A 16330-nucleotide genomic window follows, 5' to 3' on the forward strand; every position below is an offset into this window, starting at 1 on the left:
TACCAAAATTACAAGATTTTTAACCGAGAAATACCCGTATAAACCAAATAAACATGGTCAAAAAATTACTTGCATGCGAACCAAACCAAGAACTAAGAATAGTGTCCGAAACCAAAACATGTATAGTATCAAAACCAAACCGAATCCCAAATTTTGGTTTGGTTTGGTTCGCTGTTCCAGTTGTTTGTGTTGTTGTTACGACAATGACCCACGTAGGATGTTTCTGTCGGAGATCGTGGGAGTTCCACTTGTTCTATTTCTTTCATCGATGTCGAGAAAGAAGAACATTATCCCAAAGAACTCTTCTAAGTTCAAGTCTCCCACAAAGTATTTAGCATATAACAAAACTCCCCATTGACCACGTACATCGTCGACTAGATAATTAGAAAAATAATGCATGTTGCATTAAGGATTAGAGACTGCATAAAGACATTTGATTCTTTTGTTTTTTAATGTTAGGATATAGAGTTATATATTGTTTTTTTAAAGCTCACATGATGATCTCTCTTAGTAACAAGGGATCATGTATCTATGAAATCAAACACCTTAAACTTTTGCCTTGAAGGAAAAAAAAATAAAATATATATATTAACATAGAGCAAACTTTTACCAATTCCTTTCAATAGTTTTGAATCGAAACTTATATATATACTAGATTTTACCTAATTTTGTAAATAATATATAAAATTTCTCGATAAATAAGTATCGTCATATCGTATACGTGGTTAATATTAGAGTACACAAAAAAGAGAAATCCAAGCGCAATATGATGTTATGTAACTAGGGTTTTCCAGTAAGATAGATTACTATATAAAGTGTGTAATGAACATCATTGTCTTCAACCTTGAGAGTTGTCAAAGAGGCAACTCTCCTTCTTCACTATTTTTATGATTGAATCAAAGTATTACTAATCTTGGTTACAATCTAAAGTTCTTTCCTTTTATCTTTTAGTTTTGCATTTGAATAAAGCTCTTCATGAGCTATCTAATATCTAAGTTTAATCAATCTTAATAAGCTCAGCTCAATTGAGCATAAATCATCTTGCTTTGGATTTACTCACAGTTAAATAATTCACAAATGTAAAGCCTGCTTAATGCATCGTATACTTTTGGATCCTAAAAAGCTCATGCCTTATTTTGTATACATTTAAGGGGCACGGCCGCACGGCCTTGGGGGTGTCTCTCGTTTGCTATATGATATCTACTAAGAGATTTTTCAAGAGAACTATATAAGCTATGATCTATCTGATCAAGTATCCACGTCCAACACACGTCTCCATTTCCTCTGATGGAAGCCCCATCAGTCCACAAGATCAAGTTTACAGTGAACCGACGACAAAAACCATAATTACAATCTCTAATCACCATTGGTCTTATAACAAGAGAGGTTCAAATGGAGCTGCATAGACGTATTACGTACCATTACCAAGAAAGAACCAATATATATCCGAATCTTTATTTCAAATCGAGCTGTGTATATATGTATAACTTCCCACGAACTTATGAAGCCAAGATACAAATTAAAACATCCAAAACCGGATTCAACCGGAACTATAGAGCTTCACGGTTTTATCTTATCCTATGTACAAAATCTAAAAACAATGAAACTCGAACAAGCACGTGGCTCTATACCTCTATCTGCATGCAGCCATGTTGTTCACCATCTATCACTATACGTCAAAATCCGCCCCACAAATTTATAATTTCTTTTTCCCTTTCTCATAAAACAAAAGTAAAAAGAACATTTTCATTCATTTGCTTCCTCTTTAGATCTCTCTTCTTCGTTTTGATAGCCTCATCCAAAACCAAAACATCTCTTTGTTTTTTCCGAAGTAAATTAAGAGGGAAAGAAAAAAGAAAAGAAAATGGTGGATCTATTGAACTCGGTGATGAACTTGGTGGCACCACCAGCTACTATGGTGGTAATGGCCTTTGCATGGCCATTACTGTCTTTCATTAGCTTCTCGGAACGGGTCTACAACTCTTACTTCGCCACTGAAAACATGGAAGATAAAGTCGTCGTCATCACCGGAGCCTCCTCCGCTATTGGTGAGGTACGTGCGATCTTGATCTTGTTCTTGCTCTCAAATATTGAAACAAGATTGGTTTCCTTAACTAGTCAATGTGTTATGAGTTTCTTGATTTGCATGGATGTTGATGATCTTGTTAATGTGATGGAACGCAGCAAATAGCATATGAATATGCAAAGAGAGGAGCTAATTTGGTGTTGGTGGCGAGGAGAGAGCAGAGACTAAGAGTTGTGAGCAATAAGGCAAAGCAGATTGGAGCCAACCATGTTATCATCATCGCTGCTGATGTTATCAAAGAAGATGATTGCCGCCGTTTTATCACCCAAGCCGTCAACTACTACGGCCGCGGTACACTACTTTACTTTCTCGCCATTTCCTTATAAAATGCTAGTGATAGGTTAACTTGTAGGTCAAGCTATGGTTCTTGTTTTAAACGAAAATGTTGTCTGCCTCTGGTGATGAATTCGACACACTAGTGGATCACCTAGTGAATACAGCGAGTCTTGGACACACATTTTACTTTGAGGAAGTGAGTGACACGACTGTGTTTCCGCATTTGATGGTATGTGTATCCTTGGGTTTGTATTGTGCATTGATCTCATTTCAATGGTATATATATTAAAAGATTGAGATTTTGAGCAGGACATTAACTTCTGGGGGAATGTTTATCCGACGTATGTAGCGTTGCCATACCTTCAACAGACGAATGGCCGGATAGTCGTGAATGCCTCGGTTGAGAACTGGTTGCCTCTACCACGGATGAGTCTTTATTCAGTTAGTACCTATAATATAAAAGTTTACTTTTACTTCTATCTTGTAAGAGAGAGATTACATAATGTTACTTATCATTGTGTAGGCTGCAAAAGCAGCACTAGTCAACTTCTATGAGACGCTAAGGTTCGAGCTAAATGGAGACGTTGGAATAACTATTGCGACTCACGGATGGATCGGGAGTGAGATGACTAGAGGAAAGTTCATGCTAGAAGAAGGTGCTGAGATGCAATGGAAGGAAGAAAGAGAAGTAAAACTTATTTAACCACACATGTGAGTAACTGAACTTATAAGACACAAAAACTTACTTACACGGTCTGCAGGTACCTGCAAATGGTGGGCCGCTAGAGGAATTTGCAAAGATGATTGTGGCGGGAGCTTGTAGGGGAGACGCATATGTAAAGTTCCCAAACTGGTACGACGTGTTTCTCCTCTATAGAGTTTTCACGCCAAATGTGCTGAGATGGACATTCAAGTTGTTACTGTCTACTGAGGGTTCACGTCGAAGCTCCCTTGTTGGGGTAGGGGCAGGTATGCCTGCGGATGAATCCTCTTCACAAATGAAACTTATGCTTGAAGGAGGTCCACCCCGGTTTCCCGCAAGCCCACCTAGGTATACTGCAAGCCCACCTCACTATACCGCAAGCCCACCACGGTATCCTGCAAGCCCACCTCGGTATCCTGCAAGTCCTCCTCGGTTTGCGCAGTTTAACATCCAAGAGTTGTAATAAAAACTGGATTGAGAAACAAGAGGTCCGGTCCGTTTGGTGAGTAGAGTGTAGAGTGAACTTTGAGCTTTAGAACATTTTCCAACTAAGTAAATGACCGAGAAAAGCAATGTAAAAAGGACAAAGAGTCAAGAATAATGCCAGATGATACAGCTATATGATATTACTTCTTATGTCAACCAAAATATTACAGGGACACAATGTTGATGTATATGGTATTGTATCTGTCAAATGTGATTTAGACGTAACTTCACAATATTATACAGATAAAAAAAAAGCAGAACCAAGACCGTTCCGCACCTCTTAAGTTCTGAGAACTTGGAAAGAAGATGACAAGATCCTGAAGAGACCATCTGGGTTATCCGTGTGAACCTGAAAAAAACACAACACAGTACCAGTTTAAGGTTTCGATGATAGAATAACAAAGAGGAAACAAAGATGTAGCAATGTAAAAGCAGAGGTATAGTTAGCTTAATTTACCCAATGACCGGCATCTTCCAGGACATGCATTTCTACGCCGCCTCCTTCTTCAGAGGCGAGCTCTTCAGCAGCGTGGATTCGTTGAAGGTCTTTGAGGGCCCAACGGTGCAAGCTTCTTTCTGCTTTCAGAAAATTCACATGTACTCCTCTTGGAAGATTTTCAACAAAGTTCCTTTTATTTGTAGAAGCAATAATACCAAGAAGTTTGAGTTCAGTTAGGTAAGATATAATAATATCAGGAGTGTGCTCCACTAAACACAGGGAGTTGACAGAAAAAGATTACCATAGATTTGTGTCTTCGTAGGACTGATAAAGTTGGGAGATCCCATCCAGGTCAAATGTCCACGAGAAGCTGGAGCACGATGGTCCAGTAGCTCTAAGATTGGTAACAACCCACTGCACAAGATACATCAAGATTGTTGTAATTCGGCAAGTATCAACGGAACCAACCAATGGTCTGAAAGTTAGTTAACAACTGATAGATAATTATACCTGTGCAACATCATTGGAAAACCCTTCTTTGATAAGAGAGTTTAAAACCTCACGCTTTGACGATACCTAAAACCAAACACCAAAGAAGTTCAAAAGCAATAATTTCTACGCTTCTTTTTCATCTGGCTTCTAAGACCCTGTAGCTGGTTCAAACTGTAAAGGAAAGACAATCACTTTTTTCCTTGAGTCATTTCGTTACCCACATGTTCTATTTAGTTGATATAATTTTCATAGTTTAGGACTATTAGTTCTCTCAGCCGGAAACAAGAATTAAACTATTCACATAATAAAGTTCCTTGATATCGCAAAACTGAACTTGAAAATTGACACAGCAAATTTGTCGTAAAAAAAACTGGCGAGGGAACTATTTATAATCTTCAATGAAAAAGAACTGAGCATTCTAAATGTTTCCATGATGAAATAGGACAAAAAATCAGTAGACCTCATTACTTACCACTTTTGGCAATTTACGTAGAAACGATATAAGCTCTCGTGGATGATCTTCTCCATCTCCTCCTGCACGAACTTTTCCAGGAGTAGCATCCAGTACCCAAGCCTAAAATGGATAAAAATTAGGGAGATTAAATAAATCCTACCAATGGTCATCGGATATATACATCGTAAAAACACTTACTCGGACTGGTCGTGGAAGAGGTTTCGCTGCTTGCTCCACCATGCTTAAAACAACTACATGATCATAGAAAAGACACATCAGCAATGTTATCACATTAGAGTAAATAATTACATTAGAGTAAATAATCTAGATGAAGCAATTTCATAAATACATTAAATTACCTTTCCCTCCAAAGCTATGACCAACAAGGACCCGAGGTGTTAACCTCAACTGACCAACCTAAAAATGACAGAACAGAGAAAGATAAATGTCAGAGAAGTTCTCTTTCATGAATTTAAATATGAAGTGGACTTGCGAAAGCAACTTACAAGTTTTAAGACATCAGAAGCAGTTGTAGCAACAGAGTGTGGACCTCTCTTCTTAAGAGATGCTGAATCCCCATGGCAACGAAGATCTACCAAGAGAAACTGTGAAGATTTTATCAAGAAAAGCAGATTAGTTATTCGCAAGCCAATAAGTATGTCTGTGCACAGTCAAGTGCATTTGGTGGTGAAACAGATACCTGCCAAGTTGGGAACTCATGAGCCAATCTTCGGGCAAAAGTGCCTAGAGAGGCAAGAAAAATGTTTAGTTATCTCGAAACGTTTGCACACCATACAACTAAACCAAAAAGTTTGAACAAACGAGAAACAAAACTACTAAGGCTGAGAAGGCATTAACAATCCTCAACAATTAGGCCATTAAACAAGATTGATGATCTCTTTGCTTGCCACTAACAAGCACGTGAAGTGATTCAGAAATGACTTCGCTGGTTTCATAATTCCTTAAGTACAGCCAAACTTGAAACAATTTCACAAGGAATCCGGCAATACTAACCCCAATTTTTCCCGCTCCCTAGAATTCCATGTACGAGAACAGCAGTAGGTGTATCTGGGACAGACTTATCATCTTTCCATCGCCATTTCACCTGCGAGTGTATTATTATGTCAATCCACAATCAATCTGAAACACACACAATCTCTCAAACTTATGTTGGCTTCTCTTAGCTCAGATCCCGACATTATCAAGTTCAATACTTTTTCCTTGCAAAACAAGATCATTACTCTCCAGTAAAGAACTACACAACAAATTAGCTCTCAGATAACTTACAAGTGCCCCTTGAACAAGATCATACGCCTACAAAACAATGACACACAAATAAACAATCATCAGAGTCCACGGATTCAAAAAATCTCCAAAAAAATCCGATTTTTAACTAATGAAAGCACAAACCAAGATCCGAGGAGGCTCAGCAACATCTTTGCTTGTTGATTGTCTCTCATCAACTAATGCCATACGTACACATGTTCCTCTACCTTTACGAGTTCCATTTACCAATTCCAAACGATGCATACTGAAACTATCACTCTTCAAGTAAAAAACAGAGTCAAAGTTAGAGACTTTAAACTGCTTAATACCAGAGAGAGAAGAAGAAGGATCTAAGAAAAAACCTGAGAATTTGACCCAATTCTGATAAACCTAGGAGGATTAGGAAATGTCTTTGATTGAAACCTAAACCCACCACATCCGCGGCTAGAGCTCGCCGTGGAGCAAGAGAACGCCGACATTACGACAGATTCGAAATCGGGAAACGAACCCAGAAAACAGAGACAAGGCGGAGAGATTGGTGAAGAAGTTAAAAGAGGCGGAGAAATCGAAGACAATGTGCTTCTTCGATTCTTTCTCCTCCTCTGTTTTTTTTCTTTTCTTGGTCTCTCCGTCGCCTTTGTTTTTTTTCCTCCGCCGTATGTTTTTGTTTTCTGGAAAAAAAAAAAAAAAAAATCTTCAGGTTGGAGACAGAGATGAAATGACAGATTTACCCTTTTTGTCGGATTGTTCATAGACGTGAATCGATGACCACTTGGCGTTGGTCGGTGCAGCCTTCTCCACCTAACTAAACACCTCACAACTCTTATTGCTTGTACCTTGTCTAAATGCTTGAACGCGTTTCTTGTAAACGTTTAAAACGTTATTTCCATTTTATTCAAAAAGATAAGTACATTATAAATTGGAAAAAATGTCATCAAATACATGAACCGAGTTATTTCGGCCAATTAAAACATCAACTTCCAAACATGTTATTTAAATTATACATAGATATTGACTTACCGTTTAAAACATGAAACAAAGTTGACCAAGCCAAAAACAATATGTCGTAAGTCCGATAACGGAGCAATTAGTTAGGCGGTATCTACGCGGTAACTCAACGCTTAGCGCCTAAAACATTTAATCGGGGCCTAGGCGATTTCTAAGCGGTTTAGGCGTTTATAACATAAAACATTATATATATGATATTATAGATAAAAATTATGTAAAACTATATGTTATAGAAGTCAAAATAATAAATTATAAACCAATATGAGAAAAAACATTTCTTTAATTTCTATCAATAACATATGTACATTTATAATTATATATATATGGAAGTAAAATTCAAAATTATAAATATATTTAGATAAAAATTATAAAAATAGAATCTATGTAATTTTATTTGATTAAAGTGTCATCATTTTGCTTTTCTTCTTCGCTTTCCCAAACTTGCCCACCTTCTTCTTGAAGTTCTTCCTCCCAATACTGGACTAGAGTCTTAGTTTTATCATCCACACAAAGCCTCCTTATAAGACTAGGTTTCAACACTTCCTCATTAGTTATGCGTTCAGGGATAATGTGAGAATCCGCATATTGTATTTCGTATGGTCTCCCCATTCATTCCAAAAAGTATCTTTCTTTCCCACAGTTTCCCATTCCCATTCCCACTTATCTTTATACTCTTATGTGGATTCCACAAAGAAGACACTAAGTGTGCAATCTAGAATGTCGTCTCCATGGGAAAGTGGCAACTCTAATTGTTGATTAAAGAGACATCCCCAATCATTTGGCTTAAGCTCACTTTGCTTAGAGAATTGGAGAATTTTTTGTACATCTGTGAATAGGTTATGTAAATAAGTTGGGGAAGATGATTAACTTATATAAATAAGTTTGAGAAGATGATTAGGTTATGTAAATAAGTTGGAGGAGAAGATGATATGTTATGTAAATATAAATGTATAGAACATGTTACTTCTTTGAATTTATCAATTACCTTCGTCCTCACATGATGACCATTGTAGGTTGTATGCACGCCTCTCCACAGCAGCATTTGTCGTAGGTATATCAATTTCGTCAGGTTATAAAGCATCTTTAAGGAAAACAAAAATAGTATTCGCTATTTTTATAATCATTTCAGCTTGTAAGCATCTTTCGATCGCAGTATCTATAATCTAAATCCATCATAGTAATAATTGGCCATTTTAGTTTCTATAATTCGCTAATCACAATAGTAATACTAATTTATTTAAGGAAAAAAATGTCAAATACTAATTTATTTAATGTAATAAAATTATTAAATGAAAATAAACATATAAGCAGAGGTTATGGGATTTTTTCATGGTCTCCAAATGGTTTGGAGCAGAGATTTGCGTTGTGTTTGGTTTGAAAGCAACAATTTGGAACTTACAAATTCTGAGTAATAAAAAGGTACTATTTTTATAACATGATCATATGCTTCTAGGTACTATTTTTTAATGAGATTTGACAATCGATGTCCAAATTACTAGATTGCTCATTGGATCATGTTTGTCGAGAGAAGAACGTCGCGACTGATAAACGATCTTCTTATGCTAACTCCATGACTACATTGCCTTTGAGTTTCTTTTGTTTGATACATTGCCTTTTATGGCTTTCACATTGGTTGTAATACTCTTTCATTAATATAAGTAAGCTAAAAAAAAGATTTGATATCTAATTTGTCATATTAGACTTTTTATTAGTCATTATACTTCACCTTTCATCTTTGTATGATTTTAGTAAAAAACAAATCATCCAAGCATTCATATTATAATAAAAATATTAAAACAAATCTGCATATGCCATGATTTGAATTTTTAAAAACTAATATTATTTATTTATTTTAAGTAATATATATTCATAGTAAAATTAATAATATATTCATCAAATTTATTTATTAAGTAATGGGTCAAGTTTTGAATATTTATATTTGCTCTCATTTTTTTGTTGAAATATATAACATTATATACTACAATAAACTATTTTTTTAATTTGGAAAAATGTAAAATAGTTTAAATTGATATTTTTTCAAAAAAATATCATAAAAGGTTTATATTAAATAACTAAAAAATTTGTAAATACTCTAATTTGATCTTTTCAGACAAATATATTTAAAATATATATTGCACGCGAAGAGTTAACTGTTATTATCCCTTCTGTTTCATAAAGATTGATGTTTTGGGTTTTTTTTTTGTTTCACAAAGATTGATGTTTGCAAGTTTTAATTAATTAATATTAGTATTTTGTAAACTTTAAGAAGAAATAATCATTGACAAAATTTGAATTTATAAACTGTTATTGGTCTATATTTAAATATATTTTTTTGGGTGAGAGAAAATAGAGTTTTTTAAAATAGAAGTTATTGTTTCTTATTTGTGTAAAAACTCTTATTCAACAATGCTTTAGAAACAGAGGGAGTATATGATAAAATGATTTCTGATTCTTATAACATACGACAAAAATAACAAAAAAATATAATTAAAACCACAAGACATAAATTAATATAGCATGTCAAAACTTTATTTAAAAATACAAAATAGAGAAAATAAAATAAAACTCGTGGTTAGTGTTTTAGTTATTTAACTCTCTTAATCCCAAAAATCTAACCAAACCGAATAAATTTACATAGTAATAACAATTAACAAAAAATCACATAAATTTTTTTTAACAATATATATATATATATATATATATATATATATCATCTATATATTTTTTCCAAATCCTTTCGTAAAATTCTTTTTTAATTTTCATTTTTGAAAACAATAAAATATCCTCTACACTACACTACAATCATGTTTTTTTGTTGTAATGTATCAAAAAATTCTTTTTTGAAAAATAACACGTTGAATTGTTTCAACATCCTCTTTAATTAACATCTCCATTGTATGAGTTCAACTATTTAATATTTTTTTCCAACACTTCCAGTGTAATGTTATTTATTTCATCAAAATATACAAAAATTAGCGATTTTTTTTCATGTTATATATTTATATTCAGCGATTTATATTAATAAAAATTAAATTAAAATCTCTCACGTACAAAATCTAGTTATAAGAATAGCAAAATTATCGTCATCTCTTTCCTGAATATATTGTTTGCCTGTTTGGACAATATTTTGTTTTCTTTTCCACATTGCTTGACTTTTACTACAAGTTACATTTAACAATTTTTCAGTATGACATAAATCGTTGAATACAATTAAACTAAAAGGTGTTTCTTTCATGTGTACACATCATATTTTTTATGTAATCAGAAACTAAAACATCATTAAAATCAAGTTCCAATCAAAACATTTTGATAAATACAACTCATCATATTACATCATTGTAATAATGCTCATTTGTTCCACGTCATTTTTTTCTAAAAGCATATCACATAATCTTAGATTTCAAACTTGAAAAATATACTTTACATATCTGCATAAATTACAAATATTTGTAGGCACCAATATTTACTTGCTCGGTAAAATATTTTATTTTTTCAAAAGTTTATATTTCTTTTAAAATTATAAATCTAATACTATTAATTAGTTAATAATTACATTTGCTATAATTCAGATGTTGTGTGGATAATATTGCAATTTCAAGGCTCAAATTTGGAAAATATTGCTATAACTCTTTTGCTACAAGAATTTGTTTCTAATTATATAGAGATTACAACTTTCATCAACAATTTCCCCAAACTAACCGAGAAAATAATGTCATAATATGCACATGTTTGAATACAAAAATGGTTGTATATTGTACTAATGAACTTTTTAGTGTTTATTTTTTTATCAAACAAAAATCTTAGTGTTTTAAAAAACATATTTTCTTTCTAATCAATATAGAATCTATCAGTTCAAGAAAACTGCATTTGAATTCAAGTACATCAACAAAGATAAGTATCAGTTATGGTTTGGAAGTTGTCAAAAAGTTTAAATGCTGTACTTGTTGATATTTTAGCAGGGGTTGTTTGATATTTTAGATCAGTGCAGTAACTATCATTTTGTTTCAAATATATGTTTTGTCATTCATTCAAGTAATGTCCAGCTTATGAAAGAAGATGAAGAATATGATACTTTTTGTTCGGACACCTTCATGAGCTCTATAAGAGGCTCCCATGTAAAACTTTTTGTTTTTTACACTTAGTGAACTAACATTATATAACTATCTGTAGGCACTGGTTTATAATGGCGATCATGGTATTGTTCATGGTCCTCGGGGTTCTCTGTACATCCGCAGCCTTCTTATTCGATGTGATGTTGGTTCAACACGAGGATGATATTATTTTGTGTTTACTACTACTAATTTACGTGGGATTTTGGGTGGTATTTCCGGTTTCAATTCTCCTAATCCAGCTAGATATCACCGACTTACGAATCTTCTAGGTTTTGGTCTTAGTGGAAAACTTAGCAAGAGGGTTCAAAATGTGAAAAGTAAAAAGGTAAAAAAAGTGTCAATAAATAGGAATTAGCATTACTCCACATCCCATAGCTCTAAGACTATTTATTTTTATAAATAATATTTTCAAATAACATTAAACGTGTTGTTTTCTTGTTTTGCAGGATTATGACTGTTGCTTTTGTTTTAAGTGTGTTTCTTTTAAGTCTTTTAAGAGTTTGTTGTTTTGCAAATCCAATCATTTTATTATGTAATAATTTTGACCATAGAATTGAAGGTCCCCAGCTGCCGGACTCCTATATAAAGTCCTTTCTCAGCTATGTAACTCTTAAAGTTTAATGAAATAAAATGAGTGTTTTCTTAGGTTTATTTATGAGATAGAAGCAACCACCCTCTTCTTTTTCTTGTGTGTGATTCCTTGAAGATTGAGTGTTCTTGACTTATCATAGATATTTTCACAGATCTTTGTTCGCGTCTTTCAATCCACCATTTATCCATCTCATTCTCTGGATTCTTCAAATAGAACCCGTCGGCCAGTTGAAAAGTCTCCACCACGAATTCAAATGTAGCTTTCTTAGTTTTAATGGTGTAGTCTTTATAATGTTTTAGGTGTAATCATAAGAATCCAAATGCAGTTCTTGAAATGATAGATTCTATATTGATTTGAAAGAAAATATGTTTCTAAATACACTAAAAAGTTTTTGTGATAAAAAAGAGTTTATGAACATGTTTATAGTGGAGTTAGAGGGTTAAACGTGGTGATATACAATCACATTCATCTTATACGATCGAGATTAAAAACAGTTGAACATATTACCTTAAAGGCACCCTAAAATAATTTAATTGTAGCGCAACAATCTATAACCATTCATATAATTATTCAAAATGACACTTTTAAAAATGGGTAAGCAAAATGAGATAGAAAACTTTTTTTTTAACTAGTTTTCATTGTTGTAGTGTGTTAATTTCTGTAATATTTATATGTAACTTCATTAAAGTTGAACTGCCAATAGCTTATTAAATAGTGAGAATTGACTAGATTAAATATACTTTTTACTTACAAAAACATATTTTTGGATTGATGATCTCTATTTAAAAAAAAATTGACCATCTTTAAAAATTACTTTTATTTTTATTTTAAAATTTTGAAGAGAAAATTTTTACACATATGCAATAGATATTTTTTATTTATTAAATTTCCTATTTTCATAAAAATATATCAGAACAAAAAAATTTCCTCTGTTAATCTTAGTCTTAATATAAATAATATTAAGACTAAACCACTCTAATAATGGATCAGTTTAATTACCTTATGAGCCCAACAACAATAAGCCCACTTACTTAAAAAATATATATTAAAAAACGAATAAAATAGTCAACCGACTTAAAATCAAACCACTAACAAAACGCCACGTGTACTCAGAAAAAAACGTATGGCCTGTGTCTCTCTCACGCCACCACCTCTTTATTCTCTCTTCTTCCTCCTCGAACCTTCCCTTTTAACAATTCCACTTTTTCTCGAAGAAACCAAAAAAAGCTTAGAAGAAACAGTCAAAGCCACCGTTGAGATTTTTCTTCATTCTCTTTTAACAAATGGCGTCGTTCGATGAAGCACCTCCCGGAAACCCTAAAGCCGGTGAAAAGATCTTCAGAACCAAGTGCGCTCAGTGTCACACCGTCGAGAAAGGCGCTGGTCACAAACAAGGTCTGTTCTCTCTTAGATCTGAGAAAATTCTCTGTGTTATTCATCATCTTCATCGTTGACGCTTTGTTTCGCATCGTTGTAATCTGGATCTAACCGCATCGATTAGGCGATTTGAATTTTCGCGTTTTGTGTTCTCGTATTGATCGATCTATACGTATTTGGTCTTTCGTTTTGTGTTTTGGATTCGTGTTGATTTGGGATTTTTTGATTCTTATGAACGCAGGACCGAATTTGAATGGATTGTTCGGAAGGCAATCTGGAACAACTCCAGGGTATTCGTACTCTGCTGCTAACAAAAGCATGGCTGTGAATTGGGAGGAGAAGACTCTTTACGATTACTTGTTGAATCCCAAGAAGGTATTACTCTTTTTATTCCTTAATTTGATATCAATCATAGAGCTAGGTTCTTGATTTGATTGTTCATAAGAATGTGTATTGGTTCTTGATTTGATTGTTCATAAGAATGTGTTTGTTCTTTTTGGTGTGTGCAAAATCTACAAGTTTGTGAATCCTCCTTAATGGATTCAATCATTGAGTCTGGTTCTTGATTGTTGATAAGCTACTTTGTGGGTTTGTTCTCTTTTGGTTTTAGAGATTGTTTGTAGCAAAATACAATTAGGAGTCTTTATAGTTTATACCATCTTAGTATTTGATAAGTTGATCCATGAACACAATTTTGTTTGTTCTCTTTATATTTTGTGAGGTTTTGGCTTCCATCTTTCAAAATTAGTGTACCATAGAGCTGTGGTGTGTGAAACATCTCAGTAATGTGCCATTTGTTTTATATTCGATGTTCAAGTATATCAAGATATAAGCATCATTGTTTTTCTCTTTTAGGTTTTAGAGATTGTTTGTTGCAAAAACAATTAAAAGTCTTGTACTATCTTAGTATTGTTAAGTTGGTTGATCCACATACCCATGTTGTTTGTTTGTTTGTTCTCTTCGGGTTGTTGCGAAATTTACATATCTGTGAAAATTTGACTTCACTTTTCAACATCTTACACTATAAAGCTTTATCGTGTGTGCAACATCTCAATTATGTCCCGTTTATAATCTCAATCATAAGATTGTCCACAAACAAATGTGTGTAACTTGTTCACTCTCTGGTTTATGAAGAGCTTGGATCGCGTTTTGATTGGGTTTTCTTTGCTTGTGATTACAGTACATCCCCGGAACGAAAATGGTGTTTCCCGGACTGAAAAAGCCGCAAGACCGTGCCGATCTCATTGCTTACTTGAAGGAAGGTACTGCATAAGACAGTCTCTTCAAGGGATATATGAAAGCATCTGCTATTCCAAGTGCATTTTTTTTTCCTCACAGATTAATAAATCAGACCAAACAAAAATTTGTGGTCATGAACTGTATGGTCTCTTTTTGGTTTCTCTATTAACTTTGTTGATGTTGAGGCGAGAGTTGCCTCTCTTATAAAGATCGAATTTTATTCGTTATTGATGTAAAGAACCAATTCCCACTACCTAAGATATATATATTTTTCATTGAGCTTGCATGGTTTTATAACTTTTATTATGATGTAGTAGAATCTGTAAGACACAATTTCTCATATTGCGAGCATATAAAACTGTTTACTTATTAATTAATCATTCTACTAATCGAAGCTACAAATCGGTCAAGGTATAAACACATACCTTTGAAAAGTAACTTTTATTAGCAATCAATAATATAAGCTTAAGGTGTGAGAATGAGAAAGGTATTTTGGTATTTTGGAAATAAGAATATTAGCCACATTTTCAATAATCTCAACACAATTAGAAATATAGATTTGCAAACTGGATTATTCAAAATAATATAAAACTGAATATCTTATTAAAATTAAATTCTACATTATTGACGCAAGGATAAAATACAAAATTAAATTGGATCAATAACTCTACGTAGAGCTTTGTAAAGTATAAACTACATGACTAATCAAATGAGAAGTTTTGTACAAACTTGACACAGTCAATATATATCATTTGGAACAATTAATTACTAATTTTGTTAAGTTGGAGTGGACTATGATAGGCGGTTAACTAGTGGTATGGACTTGTGACCGTTGACAAATTATGAGGAATAGTATAATTATTAATTAAGTAAACAGTTTTAGATAAATTAAACTATACTTTTTAAAAATTATTCATTTAAGACCTATGGTCTACATTTGTGCGTTCTTTCTTAAATTTGATCACCTATGATATTTGAATTGCATTACATAATGTATAAAAACATAACGATTAAGATCTGTCAGCACAAATAAACATTTATACTAATCCATATGAAAAATGAGTATATACTTTCACGTATGTATTTAGTGAAGTACAAATACGATATATGAAAAAGTATAACGAGTTGTATTAGATGTTTATCTTTCTTTTTTTTCGGTATGAAAACGGAAGGAAATCTCCCAAAATTATGAAAATAAACTATTACAAACGAAAACTCCTCAGACGCGCAGGTCTGGAAACATTTTCTTGAATAATTGAATTAACAATCATATAAGCCGAAGCTAAAGCATGAAAACTTAAAGGTAAAAAAATGCATGGGACGCTAATCCATCCGCTAGACGATTCGCTTATTCGGACTATCTAGTCCCTTGAAATAAAACATTGGCACAGACGTATCAGAAAAGAGAGCGGATGGAAATCACTTATCCCTATCTGAAGAAACTCAACAACCATTAAAGAATCAACTTTTAATTCCAACCTTGTAATCCGACGCTCCCAAGCAATAAACAAGCCATAGTAAACACCACACAAGCCATAGTAAACACCTCATTATATTGATTTCAATATAGAAAATATATGTATATATATTACAAAAAAAAATTATCATGTTTGTTTTATAATTTACTAGCAGTTGACCCGCGCTCCGCGCGGGAGGTTTATAATTTTGTTTCGTTGATTTTTTATTCATATTGTGATAATTTTTTTTAATTGATTTTCAAAAAATATTATAATTATTTTCTCTTTAATTATTATCTTTCAATACTCAAATTTGGATTAAAAGCACTTGATTCAATTTATG

At 33.1% G+C, this 16330-nt stretch overlaps 3 protein-coding genes across 3 annotated transcripts; 2 read left to right on the top strand and 1 right to left on the bottom strand.

Moving 5' to 3' along the window:
• The first annotated feature begins 1774 nt into the window (after positions 1–1774).
• LOC17882826 (11-beta-hydroxysteroid dehydrogenase-like 5) lies at positions 1775–3689 on the top strand. The gene is made up of 6 exons (XM_006289420.2): positions 1775–2053; positions 2185–2377; positions 2506–2591; positions 2672–2803; positions 2886–3050; positions 3124–3689. Exons 1-6 carry the CDS (start codon positions 1865–1867, stop codon positions 3526–3528), a joined length of 1170 nt encoding a protein of 389 aa, XP_006289482.1. The 5' UTR covers positions 1775–1864; the 3' UTR covers positions 3529–3689.
• On the bottom strand, positions 3667–6863 carry LOC17883454 (putative esterase/lipase HI_0193). The gene is made up of 13 exons (XM_006287878.2): positions 6565–6863; positions 6347–6481; positions 6224–6250; positions 5951–6041; positions 5637–5680; positions 5443–5541; positions 5296–5353; positions 5135–5187; positions 4955–5056; positions 4501–4566; positions 4292–4404; positions 4009–4180; positions 3667–3900 (listed from the first exon to the last, which is right to left on the bottom strand). The coding sequence occupies exons 1-13, from the start codon at positions 6679–6681 to the stop codon at positions 3832–3834; spliced, it is 1146 nt and encodes a 381-aa protein (XP_006287940.1). The 5' UTR covers positions 6682–6863; the 3' UTR covers positions 3667–3831.
• A 6234-nt stretch (positions 6864–13097) lies between these two features.
• On the top strand, positions 13098–14812 carry LOC17882869 (cytochrome c-2). Its single transcript, XM_006288864.2, has 3 exons — positions 13098–13309; positions 13533–13666; positions 14472–14812. Exons 1-3 carry the CDS (start codon positions 13198–13200, stop codon positions 14562–14564), a joined length of 339 nt encoding a protein of 112 aa, XP_006288926.1. The 5' UTR covers positions 13098–13197; the 3' UTR covers positions 14565–14812.
• Positions 14813–16330: the final 1518 nt, after the last annotated feature.

The sequence above is a fragment of the Capsella rubella genome, unplaced genomic scaffold (genome assembly GCF_000375325.1).
Source record: "Capsella rubella cultivar Monte Gargano unplaced genomic scaffold, Caprub1_0 scaffold_6, whole genome shotgun sequence".
Taxonomy (NCBI): Eukaryota; Viridiplantae; Streptophyta; class Magnoliopsida; order Brassicales; family Brassicaceae; genus Capsella; species Capsella rubella.